Source organism: Raphanus sativus, chromosome 6 (assembly GCF_000801105.2).
Source record: "Raphanus sativus cultivar WK10039 chromosome 6, ASM80110v3, whole genome shotgun sequence".
Lineage (NCBI taxonomy): Eukaryota > Viridiplantae > Streptophyta > Magnoliopsida > Brassicales > Brassicaceae > Raphanus > Raphanus sativus.
In genome coordinates, this window is record NC_079516.1 from 395,963 (window position 1) to 413,804 (window position 17,842).

Below are 17,842 nucleotides of genomic sequence, written 5' to 3' on the forward strand. Positions count from 1 at the left end.
GATATGGTCCATTAATCATGTTATAACCTAACAAACTCCAAACAGACCAAAACTTAAATGAAAACTTTTATGGTAGATAATTTTTAGGACTCTATGTTAATAGAGTAGATTTGTATGAATGTTTTAGAATTGTTACTGAGCTACTAAAATCTATCAATTTGGTTCAAGAAAAGTTTAGTTTCCAATCTTATCCCAAACTTACTGATGGGTTTAATTATTTAAAAATATTGGGCTGTCTGATTAATTTTTTAATTTTGGGCTCCGTACCATTAATGGGCTTTCAAAATAATATACGGAATGTCGACGAGAACGGAAAAAAAACTATTTACATTGTTGTCACAACAGCAATGAGAAAGAAAGAGAGAAGAGAAAAGGGTCAAAGCAATAATCTCAAGAATGTTTCTTTCCTTGGTTATTATTTGACATACATCCTCCCTTCGCTCTCCCAATCAATCCCCTCAATCTCTAAGCCGGCTTCTCCATTCTCCAGGTATGATGAAATTCCATGGTTTAATTTAATCTATTTATTATTTCACCTTCATGACTTATGTTTTGCTCTTTAGCTTTAAGGTTTCCTGACTTGAATTCTCTATCGTATCAACTTGTTTCTGGCTCTTTGTGTTCTATCATGTCAACTATTCCTGAACCTGATTTACCTTCAAATCCAGATATAACCGCAGCAAACTGGTCATGTTCGCAAGTTTTAGATGATTTCAATTCAGTAAGCACAATCAACAAAACTGATGACAATTCCAGATCGAAGATCAATGCAAATTAACAAATGAGGTATGTGTGTTACCTACCATTATTTTCCATATTAATAAAGACACATGTGCTTCTCTTAAATCAAGAAAACTAAACATGGAAGAATGTTGCTTTTGATTTTGATCCAAGGTCAAACACATGTGCTCAGGGAGATTTACAATGGGGTCAAAAATGGTCACAGGTTACATTTCCCTAAACCAAATCATGTGCATACAGCCTCAAATCCCTACTCCCACATTCCTAAACAATTTTTTCTTACATTTTGCTGATCACAATTTTGAAACAAGACTTGACTAAATCAATCTCCCATATTCTTCTGTCAGATGAGCACAAATTTTTATTTCTACATCCAGAGTCCTTGGGTTGATGACAGACCAACCAAACACCATTAATATTACAGACAGCTTTTCCATCATCCCTGTGGCATTGGATGGTCATGCGAATCTGGTGGATCTCCATCTGGTTGAGTTGCAACATGTAAGAAAAAAAAAGTCAATTCATAGTTGCAACAAAGAAGAAGCAGACAATCCAAAAGCTCAAGATAGAAGACCCATGTTCATGATTTTACAAGATAAGAGACTAGCTACACTCTGAGCAAAGTTTGTGTTAGCACTTTTTTCTTTTTTTGCGGACGTTTATGTTTGTAATGGCCTTTGATACTAATCATCAGAGCACAGAATTGAAAGCTAGAAAAAAAAAAAGATTATTCCGAGATTGCAAACATTATTATTATTACCGATTTCACCATCAGAAGTATCCGCAAGCCTTGCAATGGCAGCAATAAGCGCCTGCTCATGTTCCTGCATCACAACGACTTGTGTTATTTTCCTCAGAATCACAACACTAAAACCACTCACAGCAGAGTATATTAGTCTCATACCTTGAGCATTTTCTTGGCCTTATCAAGCTCAAAAGGATCAGGATGCGCAGAATCGAAAACTCTCTCCACCTAAAACAAAGCTGTGATGTTACAAAGCCCTTTTGAGTTTAATGGAGGAGGCACAATAGATAAGAAATAACGAACCTCCTTCACAAGCGAATCAGTGTTGAACAATTCAATATCATCAGATGAAGTTATCCGGTCAACACCACCATCACCATTCTGTTGTGTTGGTAAAAATTCTCTTCTCGGTTGATGAATTCTTGGTCCTCTCCCTCTACCAATATGGCCTTGGTGGTACCTTCGGTTGCCACGGATTGATCCACTTACAGGTCCAACGTGTAAAGCTACCCCACTCTCCTCTCCATCCCACCTTATATCTTCCGGAGGAATCTACAATTATGCCAGGTCTCATCAGGTAAAGACACCATAACGCTTACTGAAACATATTCAAGTACAGCTTACCTCCTTCAGATCAACCCATTCCCACGTTTCATTTGCTGCGTGTATATCATACACCAAAGCATGCCGACCCTGTGAAAAAGAATACAACTAGTCAATAAACTGCACAAAACTTGAGCTCAATGTTCAACATCTAAGTCATACATTATACATTCCAAGACTTCGAGAAATATTGGAGCTCTATACACTAAATGATCAAAAGGAGTACCTCAGCTGCGTTGTACTGGGTTATAATTGCTTCGTAAAAGTTGTTATCTTCAGGCCATTTTGTCCATACTTTTCTTCCGATAAGTGCTTCAGCAGATTCATTTGCTGAAATGCCACCGGATACAACGCGACTATTGAATGACCTATTCCCAGCCGCACCAAATGATGGAAACTGCATGCATATCACCGATAATTGATCAAGAAAAAACATAAAACAACACAGTGGAGATAGACAGAAGAAAGCACACTTGTGAGTCAAAGAAAAAAAAAATTACAGATTGGAATGGCTTCTGTTTCTTCCGGGAAGCTGAGAAAGTTGGACTAGGACCAACATCAAAACCCTGATTAGTTGCATGTCTAGAAGGGACTTGGCTTCCGCCTCCCTGTCTCCAGTCTCTGGTACAGTTTTACAATATATTAGAACAAACGTTCATTCAAGATAAATTTACTGATTTGTATTTGTTCGTGCAAATAAAACATTCTGACCTTATCCGTTGAATGGTATCATCCTTATTGACCCTGCTCAGAAGCTCTCGATGTTCGTCATCAGATACTCTTAGTTCTCTACGCAAATCTGTTATCAAACTCTCTTTGTCCTAAGTAGTGGAAACGGCACAGCCAATAGAATCCATAGATTTAGTCATGAGAACTGAAAGAACACATGGAAGTTACCCAATAAAATCCAACGATGGAAAAAGATTTTACCCAAGAAATAGCATCAGACTGCGCTTTAAAAGCCCTTATAACAGCGGTATATGCTTCCTGCTCAAGTAGATGAATCTGTGCCTCCATGTCACTATGTAGTTTTAGCTACAGAGACTTTCCCATCCAAGTGAAAGCAGTCCTTTTAAAAGCTTTACTTTAATGTAGACATCAGTAACCCATCAAAAGCATCAAAAGTCTTGAAAAGCTAGAAAAAAAAACAGATACTCCCTAAATGATTATGATAAACGGAATCTATAATCCAACTAAAACACATCTCTACAGTTAGTCCCAAGGTACTGAGACAGATCAGCAACCTGATAAAACCCACATACCTCCAGATCTTAGTGGTACGTGGATATAAGTCTAACGCCTTATACAATTTCCCCTAATTCAATAAAATCATGAAAGCTGAACACTTTTCTCCAAGCCCTAAACCCTATCCTCCGTCAAACTATTACCTAACCACTCATTATAAAATTCCATGCCTAAAACTAGCCGCAACACCCTAAGGCTATATAATTGCTCGAACAGGGTTCAAAGAGAGGGCAAAATCGTTATACATACCTCTCTTTCCACAAGCTTGAAGAGTCTTTTCGTTTTCCACAGATTCAGATACGAAACCCTAGAGATCTCCAAGGGGAAACTTGACCCCCCAAAAGAAGCAATTGAGGGTTTTAGGGTTCGACGCGCGTTTGGTGAAACGGTAAAATAACGGAATTGAAACAAGAAATTGAAAATTTTGGGGGGGAAAGAAACGAACTTTGCTTTTGGCTCTCTCTCTCGAGAGAGAGAAGTGATCTTATAGAAGCGAAGAGGGCTACGATCGATTTCTCCGGGTCTCGGATGGGATGGCGTCGGAATCGCCGAGCAATTGTTTTAAAGACGAAAACGATGCGTTTTGGAAATTAAGAACTTATGTAAGGCCCACTAAAAGAGCAACTCTAGCCTCTGAAGCCCAGTATGATCTCATTATAAAGTCCATTACCAAAACGATAAGGATCCAACTGGGGACTAAAGAATTTTAGATAAGGAATAATATATTTTTTAACATTCTTAAAAAAAATTACCATTCACAATGAATAGTTTTTGAGAATTCGGTCAAAAAAATTATGAACTTTGCACGAATTACCATAATAAATACGAACATATTGGCTGGCAAAAAAAACACCAAACTATATTTGACTTTAAACTTTAATCAATAAGTTATCGCTCACTCGCCAAATTAAACACACCGTTACAGAATGATTAAACGACGTTTGTAAACATCGTTAAGTAAAACGACGTCGTTTTGAGATGGAATGAAACAATATCGTTTTACCTATTTTTACTATCAAAAAATATGTTGTTCGCATGGATCGAACCTGAGAACTAATGGCCAAATGACGAGGTTTCTTGCCACTAGATTACTGTCACTTTTAAGAATATTCATAACATGTTTTCTTTTATTGAGTATCAAACAAATTTCAAAAATCTAAATTGTTTTTAAAAAATTCCAAAAAATCTTAAAAATTCAAGAAAATTCTGAAAAGTAAAACTGAAATTACAAATAAGTTTTTTTAAAAAAAAAATCAATACATTAAAAATTTCAAAAAAAAATCTAAAATAATTCAAAAAATGCAACGAATTAAATTTAATGATTAAAAAACTTGAAACATATTTTAAAATAAATTAACATATGTAATATAAAATAAAAATGATATTTATCACACTATAGATTTTAGTATGAATAATGTATTTAAGATAAAATAGACAAATGATAATTAAGATACAATAAACAAATGATATTATCACAATTTTTTTTTCTAAAATATGATAATAATTAAATGAATAACATTTCTAGTGTGATAACTATCATTTTTCTATTTTATCTCAAATATATTAATTTATAAAAAGTATGATTAATATTTAAGATAAAAAAAACTCAAATGATCTTAGATACATTAATTTTTATAAAAAAATTTAATGTTTTGATTTTTTAAAAATATTTATAATTTCAATTTTAATTTTAGTTTTCAGAATTTTCTTGATTTTTTAAGATTTTTTGGAATTTTCTAAAAAAAGAATTTAGATTTTTCGAGATTTGTTTGATACTTAATAAAAGAAAACATGTTATGGATATATTCTTAAAAGTGACAGTAATCTAGTGGCAAGAAACCTCGTCATTTGGCCATTAGTTCTCAGGTTCAATCCATGCGAACAACATACTTTTGATAGTAAAAATAGGTAAAACGATATCGTTTCATTCCATCTCAAAACGACGTCGTTTTACTTAGCGGTCTTTGTATTTAATGTTGATTAACCACCGTCTTAACTGTTAGTAAACAGTGTCTTAATCTGGTCGGTCAATCAAAGTTTCTTAATAAACTGATAAAAGTCAACAAAAGTTCATGGTTTTTTTTGCCAGTCTCGAATCCATATTTCTTTTGGTCATTCTTGCCATGTTCAGTGTTTTTTTGACCGAATTCGAATAGTTTTTCTTTCTTATTCCCTATCATCCTTTTTTTTTGTAGAGAAATAAAGAATAAAATTATTCATTGTCAAATTTAAGATAGAACAACAATTCCTTTTTGTTCGTGTAATTTTATTCCTCTATGTTCCTTCTATTTGTTCCTCTCGATTCTACAATGGTCACCACTCGGACCCTTTTTATTTAAAAACTAATATCAAAACGACGTAGTATTGAATATCATTAAAATTATACATAGTAAACAATTTATCTTATTTACTGATAGTTTAATACAAAACTAAAGAAAAATTGTTTACTAACCTACTTGCAACATTTTCTTCACACGTGAGGGTGGGCTCAACTTCAGCCACAGGTTAGAAGATAATTTATCATTGTTTATGTGGGTAATTAACACGTGAAGATAAATTTATCATTGTTTATGTGGTAATTTATCATTGTCTAGAGAGTACACTTTGAATATCTCAACAGCTTTCTTACCAAACTCTTAACATTAACTTTATTAAATAGAACAATTCACTTGATAGGCGGCCTGATAATTAAACATCATCATCATACAGATAAAGACATACTACTTATTTCTTCCCACGCCACTAAACCAAATCAACAAGCCTTAAGTGGGGTCCCACAAAGACAGAGGTTGTGAGAGAAAGCAGATGGTTCAAATGTCTGAAGGAGACCACCACGTGGGATTTTTCCGCATAGATGATTGTAACTAACGTCGAAATGCTCGAGACGCAGCTTACTCAGCTCCCTAGGAAACTTCCCGAAGATTTTGTTATGGCTCAGATCCAACGACACTATGCTCCTAGCAAACTTAACCTTGGCGAGATCGAACTCAAACATGTTCCTGGATAGATTCACACGTATTGTTGTTTTGTTACGTCCGAAAAACATCGAACCATCTCCTGTGAAGCCGTTTCCCGACAGATCCACTGCGTTAAAGTCGTACTTTGACAACGATTCCGGTACTTTTCCTGCAAGACAATTACATTAAACCGGTTTAAATTTTTTGAAATAGAAGTATTTTATGGTCACGTAACATTTTAACTAGGAGACTAGTATACAAAATTACAAATACAATAAACAACAAATATGACTAAAATTTTATTAAATAAAATTAAAGGATGCTGCTTACCTGAGAGCTTATTGTTAAACAGGTAGAGATTAGGAACTGTGCCTACAAAAGAACCGAAAGAGTCTGGTATAGAACCGGTTAACTTATTATCGTTGATCTGAAGGGCTCCTAGCTTCGGCATCTGAGAAATCGAACCGGGAATTGGACCGGTAAACTGGTTAAAGGAAAGGTCTAAGAACGTAACGCTCTTGAGCTCGCTGACGAAATCAGGAATTGAACCAGAGAGATTGGTCTCCTTTAACCGGAGGAGGTCCAGGTACTTGAGTTTGGTGATGGTGTGTGGAATGTTTCCAGTGAGATGAGTCAAGTAACTGAAGTCAAGCGTACGGAGCTCAAGGAGGTCGCCGACCTGAACCGGGATCTGGCCGGATATTTCGCCGGAGGAGATGGTGAGAGCAGTGACACGGCCGTTGGTGCACTCGACGCCGGTCCAGGTGGTGCAGAAGTCGGTTTGTGGGTTCCAGGAGGAGAGGAGTGGAGGGTTGTTTAAGGCTTTCTTGATTTCGAGGAGGGCAATCTTGTCATTCGAGGAGGAGCTGTGAGAAGATGGGAGAGAGATGAAGAGTATGGAGAACAAGACAGAGAGATGAGGAAGGAACTTCATTGTGATTTTGAGTGGTTGTGTTCTGAGTAGTGAGGATGCTACTACTTCTGATATATAACAGAGATTTTCAGTGGAACACAGCTGTGTTATGTTACTGCATTTGTACAAGCAAGGTTTTAGACAACTCCCAACGTGCAATATTCTTTTCTTAAAGTTTTGTAATTCATAATTACGAAAAAAAAATTGTAAATCAAAAAAGCGCGGTAAATACATCTCTGATGTTTTAAATTATTTTTTGAAAGTTTGCATGTGGTTGCAGTCACTTGAATTGCCATGCTGCAATCATTTCATATACATGCACACTAAAAGCATTTAAACAGTACAGGTAAATATGGTATGATACACTGTGTATCTTTACCCCAAGACTAATACAATTACATGACATTTTTCACAGAAAACGAAAAAAACGTGCTAAACAACTATGATTATGATATGACAATGGAATCCAATGAATCAAAACTGCGACAATATTTGTTGTGTATCGAGACAGTCAATAATACAATGGGCAGACAGATGAGTATTTGTAGAGCCCACCACTTTCGAAAGCCGAACGGATCTTATTCCTAAAAAGAAAACAAATGACACAACACGAGTAAATCAATTTACACAAATACCACGTCTCTTTTGGTTACAGAGAAGTTGTGTTCTTGCTTAACTCACCAAGACTCTTTCCACTCTAACCTATAGAGACCGTCCATGTGAAACTCATCATTGTGCAGCAGAAATAAGGACATGTGATGGTGAGAACAGTTCTTATCCGCTCTCTGGCTTTCATCAAGAGTCATTTGTAATATTCTGCGCTGCAAAATCCAGGGAAATAAAAGAAGAAGAGGTTGGTTGTACATGAAAGTATGTCAGAACTACTTTGATTCTCTATTTAATAGTTTGACCCACCCCGTACATTGGCCACTGCGTCGAAACTTAATTTGTAACATACCGAGTACGATAATCAAAATTACAATAATGCAGTCATCCTAGTCTAGGCAGACACTTGTAAAGAAAATTATGACCAAACACTTGTCAAGATAATATTGTGAATCTTATTCCTAGATGCACAACTAAAAGTTATGATCAAACACTTGTAAAAAAAGTATTGCTCTGAATGTACCATATGTTGCCTATTGGATGATATTAATCTAACGTCTAGTGTATATTAATTTTGAAAACTATATAAAAGTTAATATTTCATTAGTCTATGCCTAATAACAACCCATAGATAATGAAACAAGAAAATATTCACCTAGTCTCAGTTTTTTTCTAAAAGTTAAACACAATCACAATCTCAAAATGTTGGTCTCCTTGATCATAGTGGTATGTAAGATGATGGGGCTCTTGGTTTCACCCTCATAATACTCTTCTTTCTCTAGTAAACCTTGACTTATTGTTTCGTTTCAAGAAGAAATGGCCTAACATGAATAAAACACAAAGAAAACACACAACAAACCCAAACAAAAAAAGAGTATAATCTTTTGTCTTTCGCTTTTGGAGTTACGTTTTGCCACAACATCCACCTCTGTTCCCGCTTTCCTGCTCGGTAGGAATGATAATCCTAGTCCCCTTTAAGAGGCTCGAGTTCCCATCGGCGTCATCATCACCAGCCGTTAATGATTTCTTGCTGATTAGACGATAAATCTCTGTTAAGATAGTCAGAAACGCGGTTTCAACATTGGTAGATTCGAGAGCAGAGGTTTCCATGAAGAACAAGTTTTCTCTTTGTGCAAACTCTTGTGCGTCTTCTGTTGGCACTGCTCTCAGGCTTCCGAGATCGCATTTGTTACCGATTAGCATAATCACTATGTTTTTGTCCGCGTGCCCTCTTAGCTCTTCTAGCCATTTAGCCATGTGATCAAATGATTGACGTTTGGTCATGTCGTAGACCAACATTGCCCCAACAGCTCCACGGTAGTATGCGCTTGTCACTGCTCGGTATCTGAAAAAACAAGAACAGTAAAAAATTCTGATGTATATAGTGCCAGACAGAGCGATTAATTGTGCAAAATGGTGATTATCAAACATCACATAGTCATGTTGCCTTTTGACCATATCAAAACTATAGAAGCTAATGGGAAATTTAGTTTATTAAACGAGCAATGAAATAGTTATGACCAAGAAGTAGAACACCGATTAATATAAGTGGCATAGAGTAAGAAAAAAAGCAACGTGGGACTATCCCTTGTACAGTAAAGTTCGCATAGACCAATCTCAATCACACATACTAGTCTTTTCTAAGCACACTATTGAATTATATTAGAACATAGATCATGTAAAGGTATACCTACTTAAATTGTTTGCACAATATTCGAAAATAAATATGGATGAGTTGTGGATGTTTCTGATGATCAGTAACGGGGTACGTACGTAGTAATTAACAGGGAATGAATAAATGTACACGTTATATCTATGCATGCATGTCACTGTCTAAACGAATGATGACACGAGACAATTAAGTAGCGTGGAATGGAAGAAAAGCAAACCTTTCTTGGCCAGCTGTATCCCAAATCTGAGCTTTGACGGTTTTGTTATCGATGACGAGCGTTTTAGTCTGGAACTCAACACCGATGGTGGCTTTAGAATCGACACTAAACTCATTCCTAGCGAACCTAGCTAGCAGCTGTGTTTTTCCGACCGCGGAATCACCGATCAAGACAACTTTAAAGACGTAATCGATCTTTTGGTTGTAATCTCCATACAGATTAGACATGTTTCAAACAAAAAACGGATACAGGTTAATTCCAGATCACGATCGTCTGGAACAGATCCACGCAGAGAAGAGTCTCGGATTCGTGTAGACAGCGGAATCTACCATGAACAGATAAGAAACGCAGATCAAAATGGACGAGGAAGGAGAACAGTTGTTACGTAATCGTGAGAGAAAGGGCGGATTAACGGCCGATGCGGGACCTAGTTACTCTTTATTCCTATGTGCCGTGGATCACAGAGTTTACCATGGACCAAATTAATCTCGGCCGTTAAATTTACTAACCGGTGCTCTATCAAAACCGATTATCAGAACTTAGAAGTGTTCAATTCGATACGAAAGTAAAACCAATGAACCGATAATTTGTAAAGAGATTAGAGATTCGAGATCATCAAACCGTCGCACAAAAAAAAAAGAGATGGAGATGGTTTCATCAAACCAATTTCGGTTAAATTTGGCTTTAATGAAATTACAAAGTAACCCCTTGCATTCCATTAGGTTAAGAAAGGATCAGATCAATTTCACAAAATAGGCGGCAACACAAAAAGAGGTTGGCGCCATAAAGCATTTCTTCTTTTCGTTTCTCTGACTGGGTATAAGCTGTATCGCCAAAAAAAGAGAAGGTTGAGAATGGAGAACGATGGGGGATGTAGTAGCCACAAAAGTCTTTACGAGGTATCTCTCTCTCTATCTCTCCTTTCTCTTTTTTTTTTTTTTATCAATTGCTTTGTCAGATATCATCTAGTGACGAGTCTGTATTTCATCGTTGGTTGTTGAGATTGTAAGATTTGTATTATTTGTTTATGATCCATTGTTTGAGAATCCCATTCATCATCTTGTCTTGTTGGTTGATTAATTAAATTGTGTGATTAAGAAGATTAATTCAAATGAAACGGATTTGGTTGGAAGGTTCTGGGAGTGGGAGCAACAGCAAGTCAACAGGAGATAAGGAAAGCTTACCACAAGTTGGCTCTCAGGCTTCATCCTGACAAAAACAAGGACGACCAGGTTCTAACACTCTGCTCTTGAGTGCCTTTATAGTTTCTATTGGGACTCTGTTTGTAATTTTTTTTAATGTGTTTTTTTTTGTCTTTTTCTTAAAACAGGAAGAAGCTAAAGAGAAATTTCAGCAGCTGCAGAAGGTGATTTCGATTCTCGGTGATGAAGAGAAAAGGGCTGTCTATGATCAAACTGGCTCCGTTGACGATGCTGTAAGTCGTCTTCTTCCATTTTCTTTATCTTCATGCTTTTAAGGTTTTTTTTATACGATGCTGGTTAGTTAAATTGTATATTTGTTTTCCTTAAAGTTCACACACTGCACATGTGTATATTAAGTCTCTTTTTACTGTTTCCAGTTTCTGTTCAAACGCGTTGGTGAAAGCAAAAGGCTTTCAATGTCCGTAAATAAACTACCAGATGTGTTTTTCTTACAAACTTGTTTTTTTTTCTTTACTTTCACTATCTTAATTAGGATCTTTCGGGAGATGTGGTTGACAACTTGAGGGACTTCTTCAAGGCAATGTATAAGAAGGTAACAAAGCCTTTATTCACAATAGTCTTCCTTTGCAGACAACTGTCTGTTTGTTTTGTTTCTTTCAGCTTTTGCTGATTCTTTGCGGCATTTGTGTAATAAATAGGTCACCGAGGAAGATATTGAAGAGTTTGAGGCAAACTACAGGGGCTCTGAGTCTGAGAAGAATGATCTGATTGAGCTCTACACCAAGTTTAAGGGTAAAATGAGCAGGTACTTTTATTATCATCCAACCTTGTTTTTCAGTTTTGTGATCTTGAAGTTTATATGAACATAAGTGGTGCTACTATATCTCTCTTCCAGGCTCTTCTGCTCAATGCTTTGCTCGGACCCCAAGCTTGATTCACACCGTTTCAAAGATATCATCGATGAGGCCATCGCAGCAGGTAGTCTTCTCTCTCTATGTTCCACTAATTCTTTGTCAAGAAAAAAAAAGAAGAACGCATGAGAAAAGGTGATTTGTTTGTGCGCCATGTCCATGTGAAACCATTTTTTCACTTACGCAGGGGAAGTGAAGTCAACCAAAGCTTACAAGAAATGGGCAAAGGAAATCTCAGAAACTAAACCTCCCACTAGTCCCCAAAAGATGAGACAGAAGAAGTAAGCTTCTCCTTCTCCATGTCTTTACCTTTTTTCCTCAGTAATTTCCCTCTCTAATATAAAAACTTTCTTGTTAACATGTTTCAAAATTTTCAATACTTGTAGAGCTAAAGCGAGCGCAGAGACGGATCTCTACGCTCTAATTTCACAGCGAAGAGATTCGAGGAAAGAGAAGTTCGATACAATGTTCTCATCACTTGCCTCCAAGTATGGTAGCAGTAGTGCTGACACAGAAGAGCCAAACGAAGAAGAGTTCGAAGCTGCCAAAAGAAGAGTTGAAAGCCGGGTTTCGTCCAAGAAGTCAAGAAGAAAGTAAAGCTTTTTGGCTGGAGGAGGGGTTTGCAATCAAAGTAAGTAAGAAGATGTGTGGTTTGTGATGGTCAAGAAAGTCTGGAGAATTTACGTTATCACATGTTCGTTTCCTAAGGTTAAATTTATGGTAATGCTAATGCTAATGCCTACTCTCTCCTCGTTGCAATATTTGAAAGTCACCAAGCTTATTAATCTTTACAAAATGTTCCAAAAAAAAAATCGCATTATTATTTAAAGAAATCGAGGTAGGTTTAACAGCAACAACCTAAACCCAAAAATAAATGAAGCAACGATTTTTAGTAGTAATAGTTGGTGGTCTCTCGATTCCTTGATCAAAAGAAAACAATGGAGTGCGATTTGTTCTTATGGATTATCTCCTTCGTTATCAGCTTAGCCCTCGTAGCTTCCGTCTTCTATCAGGTCCATATCCCACCTTGTCCCCCCCCCTCCTTAAACAAGTCAGATTCTCAAATCGAGATCTGTCCTTAGGGTTTTTACTGTTCAATTCTTGCGTGTGTAGTAATAATTATTCACAGTTTATTACCAGAATCCTAGCTAGCATACGCCTTTGTAGCTGTGAAAAAAAAAACCTTCTAAGGTTCTCTTAGCTTTTGTTCAGAAAATTTTATGTCCAAAGAGGTTTCATTGTTTTTTTCTTTTTTGCAAATGTTAGGGTTTAAATATTTTTTTTTTTTTTTGTAAATTGGGGTTTAAATGTTGATAATATGATATTTAACTTTAAGAGGTTTCATTGTTGATTCTTGTGCTTTTGGTTTGTCTTCAATACTAGTTTGCAGCTATTGCTCAACCAATATTGTTTACTCACACACACTATTATCACCTCTTGCTTATGATTTTAACTGCTGAGAGCTTTTTTTTTTTGTTTCTTTCTTCTATTGATATTGTGTGTGTGATACTACTATAGGTTATATGTTTAACCGATTTAACCCTTTTGAAACATCAATCCGTATCAACCGTTTGGTACTACCTGAGTTCCTCCTCCAAGGCTCACTCTGCCTTCTCTTCCTCCTCACTTGGCATTGGTTCTTTTTCCTCGTTTCTCTCCCTGTAACCTGCTATCACGCTATGTTGTAAGCCCCTCTCTCTCTCTCTCTCTCCCTATCCATATTCTTGTTTCTTGATTTGATATGGAAGGTCAATAAAAACTTTTATCAATTTGGGGGGTTACAGATACAATAAGCGACGACATCTTATTGATGTCACTGAAGTGTTCCGTGGTATTGACTTTGAAAAGAAGCTCCGGTTTACCAAGCTCGGATTCTACATCGTTCTCTTCATCCTGATTGTCTTCAGGTAGATATAAAGAGTTACAACTTTAGCTCTCTTCTTGTGTAATCTCTTCTGCAATGAAGTTACTGAGTCCACAACACCTTTTTTTGACAGGCTGACTCTCTCGGTGGTGTACAACCTCACGGAGGACGATGATCTCATTCATCTGTTCTGATTAGTGTGTTATAGAGACCGCTGCTTTAGAATTAGTCAATTAGGGCTCTACTCATTAGATTCTTTTTTTTGGGTCAACATTGTAACAGTAAGAGAAAACTAGCTCACATTCAAATATATAACTTAGTTGCAGTAGATATTACATAGAAAAACAGAGTGTTCACAAACTAAAAATTGGAAAAGCAATCAGAAAAAAAAGATTTCTACATATTTGACAAATAAAAGAAAAATGTTTTTTTTTTCTCAAACTCAAAACTCAAATCAGGTTCCTTGGTTGAGTTTGTCAGAAGAAGAAGACAAGAGCGTCTTTGCGAACCAAATAGCAGTGTCCCTAGCAGAAACACCGTCTTCACCAAACGGTGTGAGCAAACCAGCAAGCTCTTCATACTTCTCTTGCTTCACAAGCCCTGCGCATTTCTCCAGCAAACACTCCAACGCATCTGCTCTTTCTTTGCTCTGCGGTGGTCCTAGATTCCTCAGCTTGCTCAGCACAGAAGACATCTCACTCGCCGTTAGCTTCACCGTCTTTGCTTCTTCCTCCTCCTCCACCTCAACGCTTCCACTTTCTGCTACTACAACTTCAGACAGCTTTCTCTGATCCTTTGCCTCCTGAGCTTCTGCTTCTGCTTGAGTGAAACATAAACCTTCTTGTGCACTCACAATCTCCACATCAACATCAAGTAACTGAGATTCTTCTGAGAGCATATTTTCCCATTCTTTTGGCACATCATCCTTCTGCTTCTCTGTAGTAGGCTCAGAAACCTTCAGCGCATGGCAGCTTGGATCAATTCGTTTTGTCTCAGGCTTGTCATCTGTTTCATTTGTGGATGATGCTGGTTGAGATGAGCTGCTAGAACCAGTCTCTGCTTTGGTCCAAAACGGATATAAGTTCTCCAAGCTGCGAGACACCTCGCTCTTCTCCCTCTCTTCTTCTCTCTCCTTCACAAACTTGCCTGGCAGCGAACATCTTCTCGCCTTGTCCTTAGGGCTGTTGATGGGGAAGACAGGAAGATAGATAGGAGACAGGTTTTGGCATTTGAGGAGGTATGGTTGCAGACAAGGGTTCCTTAGCAATTCACAGGCCTGCAGAATAGTTTATAGTTAAATAGCATTAGTGTTGTTGTTGTTTATATCAAACAGTCACTTATATGTTTGATAACTTACTGTTGGCCGATGTTCAGGCTTCTTCCTAAGCATAAGCTTTATCATCTGCTTCCTGTAAATATGAAAAAGAAGTTGTGACACGGTTCATGTTGTTTATGTCACTGGAAACAAACAAGAAGAAGAAGACTTACAAGGTGGAGGAGTAGACAATGGGAAGAGGAGACATCAGAGATCTGTTTATCTTGTTAATTAGCCCAGCCTTATCCTGTAAGAGCCACAACTTTAGTTTTAATATACTCACATGGAAACACTTAGCTAAGACTGATGCTCACCGGAGCTTTAAACGCAGGCTGGTGTGATGTAATTTCATACATACAGCAACCTGAAGAAAGCATATTCTTATTAGTAACTTTGAAGTATACATATTGGGATTTAAACTCAGTAACTTTTACCTAGTGACCATATGTCAGATTTATACCCATATGGCTCATCTTCTAGAACCTCAGGGCACATGCTGTTAGCAATTCCTGGAACCTGAGAAGAAATGATTTGTTTTTTTTTTTTGTTTAGAGATAGTAAATACACAAATGGGTCCAGAGAGATTGCATAAAAGGTGTTAGGTAGAGAACACACCAAGGAAGCAGGCTTTTCTGGATTGATGAGTTTCGCCAAACCATAGTTACCTGCACCGTGTGTAGTGGTGATTCAAAGCTGATTTAGAGCACACAGGTTTTATAGTGAAAAGTTCTCATTTTATCATACCAAGCTGGACGTGATCATGTTTTGGAAGGAAAATGTTTGAGCACTGCAATGATATTATTAATTCAGAGCGTTATTCTTTTACCAAAAAAAAAAAGACACACACAGCAGCAAAAGTAGTAGTGATGAAAGATGTGTACCGTAAGGTCCATGTGAAGTACACGGTTTGAATGCAAATAGTTAACAGCCAGTAACAACTGTGCTAACCATTTAAAGATTCTCTGCAAAGAATCACATGAGAGAGAGTTTGTTATGACCAGACAGACAGTAATAGTGTGGAGAAAAAAACGAATAAACTGGAAAGTTGAGGAGGTTACCTCCTCTGGAAATAACTTTCCTCTGGCTTTCTTGATAGCATTAGCCCTTTGATTTGGTAACCAAAAAAAAAGAAGGTTTGTTATTTCGATTCAGTATAAATCATGTAATTCATATGTAAAAATTCATTTTAAGACTTGAGTCCACAAAACTCACATGTTCCCTCCCTCACAGTAAGCAGTAAAAATGCAGGCGTTATTGTCCTGTTTCAAAAAAGAGAAAGTAATAAAAAAATGTCAAATGCTGATGATAATAATCTTGATAAAACCTGTTATATCTTAAATCATTTTACCTCATCAATCAAAGAATCTTCATATTCCACGATATAAGGATTGTTTAATTTTGAGAGCGTTTTCATCTGCAACACAAACATATATATATCAACAACATATTGATTGAGAACACAAAAGGAAACTACAAATCTAATTATGTACCCAAAATAATAGATTCAAAAGTTACCTCTTGGCAAGCGACTTGCTTTAATTTCTCAGTGTGTTTAGCAAGACATATCTTCTTCATTGCATACCTAACGGAGACAAGAAACTTAAAAGGCATGAAAAAGGTAGCTAGCGAGAGACCAACAACATATCACAAACACACACAATTGTAGAAAAAAAGAAAAAAAAAATCCATTTTTTTTTTTGTATTTTCCATGGAAATTTCAGACAAGAAAAGAAAAACAAAACCTTTGTCGGCAATTTTGGGGGGTGTTCAAGACTCAAATCACTAAAAAATCTGTCTGAAAAAAGGAAACTAAAAAAGAGAGTCTTACTTTTTGTCGTCGATTCTGTGAAGAAGCACGAAATCGGAAGTAGACTTGCCTCTTCTAACCTGCTCCAAGACAAGATAGTTGTCAGGAGTGAACTTGTGAGCTTCTTCTTGTTCTTCAAACTCCATTTGCATGAAATCTTCCCGAAGAAACAAAATTTTAGCTTGAGGAGGAGGACGAAGTTGTGTAAGAGAAAAATCTATCGGCTTTTTTTTCACAGAAAGAAGAGAGAAGTTGCGGTAAGTACGGGGTCCAAGGACGGCGACGACGGAGGGGAGGTTGAAATCGCTTTAGCCTCTTCACTTTCTCTCTCTCTCTCTCAAGACTCTAATCTCATTGGACATCCATCGTAGTATATTACTAGTAGTCTACCATTATTTATTTATTTTTCAGTTTTTTTTTCTTCTTCCTATTAGAACCTTTTTTATTTATTATTTAATACTCCGATTACACTTTTTTTTGTTTTAACAAATATTATTTGTTGTCAAATGAGTGTTTTGACGATTTCTTTTCATCTCTTTTAGTAGAGTGTCGGCAATCTTGATTTGAAAATGATAACGCGCATACTCCAGAAAAAAAAAAGATTATAACGGAAAAACATTCTTTATTTATGTATTTATTCTGTCAGCTAAATTGAATTCAAATAAAGGTTGTTAACGAAATAAAGAGTTGTATTCTATTTATTGACAACGTGAAAAGTCCCGTGAGTTATATTCTATTGACATTTAAGTTTTCTATGCTCAGGTATTTATTATTTTCAAATGATATCATAACATTTGAATGGTTTTAATTAAAATCGCTGCGTTTTCACCTATTTTTTTTAAAAAAATTTTGATTAAGCTTTAGCTAAATTGTGAATGTGATACTATTAAGGTAGAAATGGTAAACTACCTAAACCTATTTTCTTACTAAATCTTTTTTTATAGAATAGTTATCTTTCCAATGTCAAATTTAAATTATGGTTAACCATTCAAGTTGCTTTAAAATTTAAATAACATATTTTTTCCGGTAGGCCTTGATGTTTAGATTGGTATGTGATTATCTTAGGTTTTCTTGCTTATAAAT

At 36.4% G+C, this 17,842-nt stretch overlaps 5 protein-coding genes, 1 long non-coding RNA gene and 1 pseudogene across 11 annotated transcripts; 3 read left to right on the forward strand and 4 right to left on the reverse strand.

Moving 5' to 3' along the window:
* The first annotated feature begins 341 nt into the window (after positions 1 to 341).
* LOC108834553 (uncharacterized) lies at positions 342 to 1,479 on the forward strand. Its single transcript, XR_001946849.2, has 3 exons — positions 342 to 490; positions 669 to 786; positions 895 to 1,479. It is a non-coding gene; the product is annotated as an uncharacterized LOC108834553 (long non-coding RNA).
* Positions 863 to 3,917, reverse strand: LOC130494708 (protein EMSY-LIKE 1-like). Of its 5 annotated transcripts, none has more exons than XM_056988910.1 (11): positions 3,780 to 3,917; positions 3,584 to 3,662; positions 3,020 to 3,168; positions 2,801 to 2,910; positions 2,590 to 2,710; positions 2,316 to 2,486; positions 2,111 to 2,179; positions 1,790 to 2,038; positions 1,646 to 1,714; positions 1,502 to 1,565; positions 863 to 1,224 (listed from the first exon to the last, which is right to left on the reverse strand). In XM_056988910.1, the coding sequence occupies exons 3-11, from the start codon at positions 3,104 to 3,106 to the stop codon at positions 1,178 to 1,180; spliced, it is 987 nt and encodes a 328-aa protein (XP_056844890.1). In that variant the 5' UTR covers positions 3,107 to 3,168; positions 3,584 to 3,662; positions 3,780 to 3,917; the 3' UTR covers positions 863 to 1,177. The 5 variants fall into 5 exon arrangements, with proteins under 5 accessions (XP_056844890.1, XP_056844889.1, XP_056844887.1 ...); XM_056988909.1 differs by having other exon boundaries at positions 3,020 to 3,173; XM_056988907.1 differs by having other exon boundaries at positions 3,020 to 3,224.
* Positions 3,918 to 5,943: 2,026 nt separating this feature from the next.
* LOC108813797 (leucine-rich repeat protein FLOR 1) lies at positions 5,944 to 7,289 on the reverse strand. The gene is made up of 2 exons (XM_018586453.2): positions 6,622 to 7,289; positions 5,944 to 6,460 (listed from the first exon to the last, which is right to left on the reverse strand). Exons 1-2 carry the CDS (start codon positions 7,223 to 7,225, stop codon positions 6,087 to 6,089), a joined length of 978 nt encoding a protein of 325 aa, XP_018441955.2. The 5' UTR covers positions 7,226 to 7,289; the 3' UTR covers positions 5,944 to 6,086.
* Positions 7,290 to 8,639: 1,350 nt separating this feature from the next.
* Positions 8,640 to 9,949, reverse strand: LOC130496657 (ras-related protein RABA4d-like). Its single transcript, XM_056988921.1, has 2 exons — positions 9,700 to 9,949; positions 8,640 to 9,155 (listed from the first exon to the last, which is right to left on the reverse strand). Exons 1-2 carry the CDS (start codon positions 9,924 to 9,926, stop codon positions 8,714 to 8,716), a joined length of 669 nt encoding a protein of 222 aa, XP_056844901.1. The 5' UTR covers positions 9,927 to 9,949; the 3' UTR covers positions 8,640 to 8,713.
* A 516-nt stretch (positions 9,950 to 10,465) lies between these two features.
* LOC130496652 (chaperone protein dnaJ 6-like) lies at positions 10,466 to 12,543 on the forward strand. Of its 2 annotated transcripts, none has more exons than XM_056988914.1 (8): positions 10,466 to 10,598; positions 10,833 to 10,931; positions 11,033 to 11,134; positions 11,395 to 11,454; positions 11,561 to 11,667; positions 11,758 to 11,840; positions 11,961 to 12,054; positions 12,160 to 12,543. In XM_056988914.1, the coding sequence occupies exons 1-8, from the start codon at positions 10,554 to 10,556 to the stop codon at positions 12,368 to 12,370; spliced, it is 801 nt and encodes a 266-aa protein (XP_056844894.1). In that variant the 5' UTR covers positions 10,466 to 10,553; the 3' UTR covers positions 12,371 to 12,543. The 2 variants fall into 2 exon arrangements, with proteins under 2 accessions (XP_056844894.1, XP_056844893.1); XM_056988913.1 differs by having other exon boundaries at positions 11,030 to 11,134; positions 12,160 to 12,540.
* Positions 12,544 to 12,655: 112 nt separating this feature from the next.
* On the forward strand, positions 12,656 to 14,071 carry LOC130496656 (protein cornichon homolog 1-like; annotated as a pseudogene).
* Positions 13,920 to 17,095, reverse strand: LOC108812916 (serine/threonine-protein kinase Nek7; the record flags this gene model as incomplete). Its single annotated transcript, XM_018585314.1, is given in 13 exon segments — positions 13,920 to 14,913; positions 14,995 to 15,046; positions 15,126 to 15,199; positions 15,267 to 15,316; positions 15,387 to 15,468; positions 15,568 to 15,617; positions 15,697 to 15,739; positions 15,834 to 15,914; positions 16,011 to 16,056; positions 16,165 to 16,211; positions 16,301 to 16,366; positions 16,468 to 16,534; positions 16,781 to 17,095. Coding segments are annotated over 13 exon segments (1,611 nt in total). The 3' UTR covers positions 13,920 to 14,091.
* Between the last annotated feature and the right edge of the window lie 747 nt (positions 17,096 to 17,842).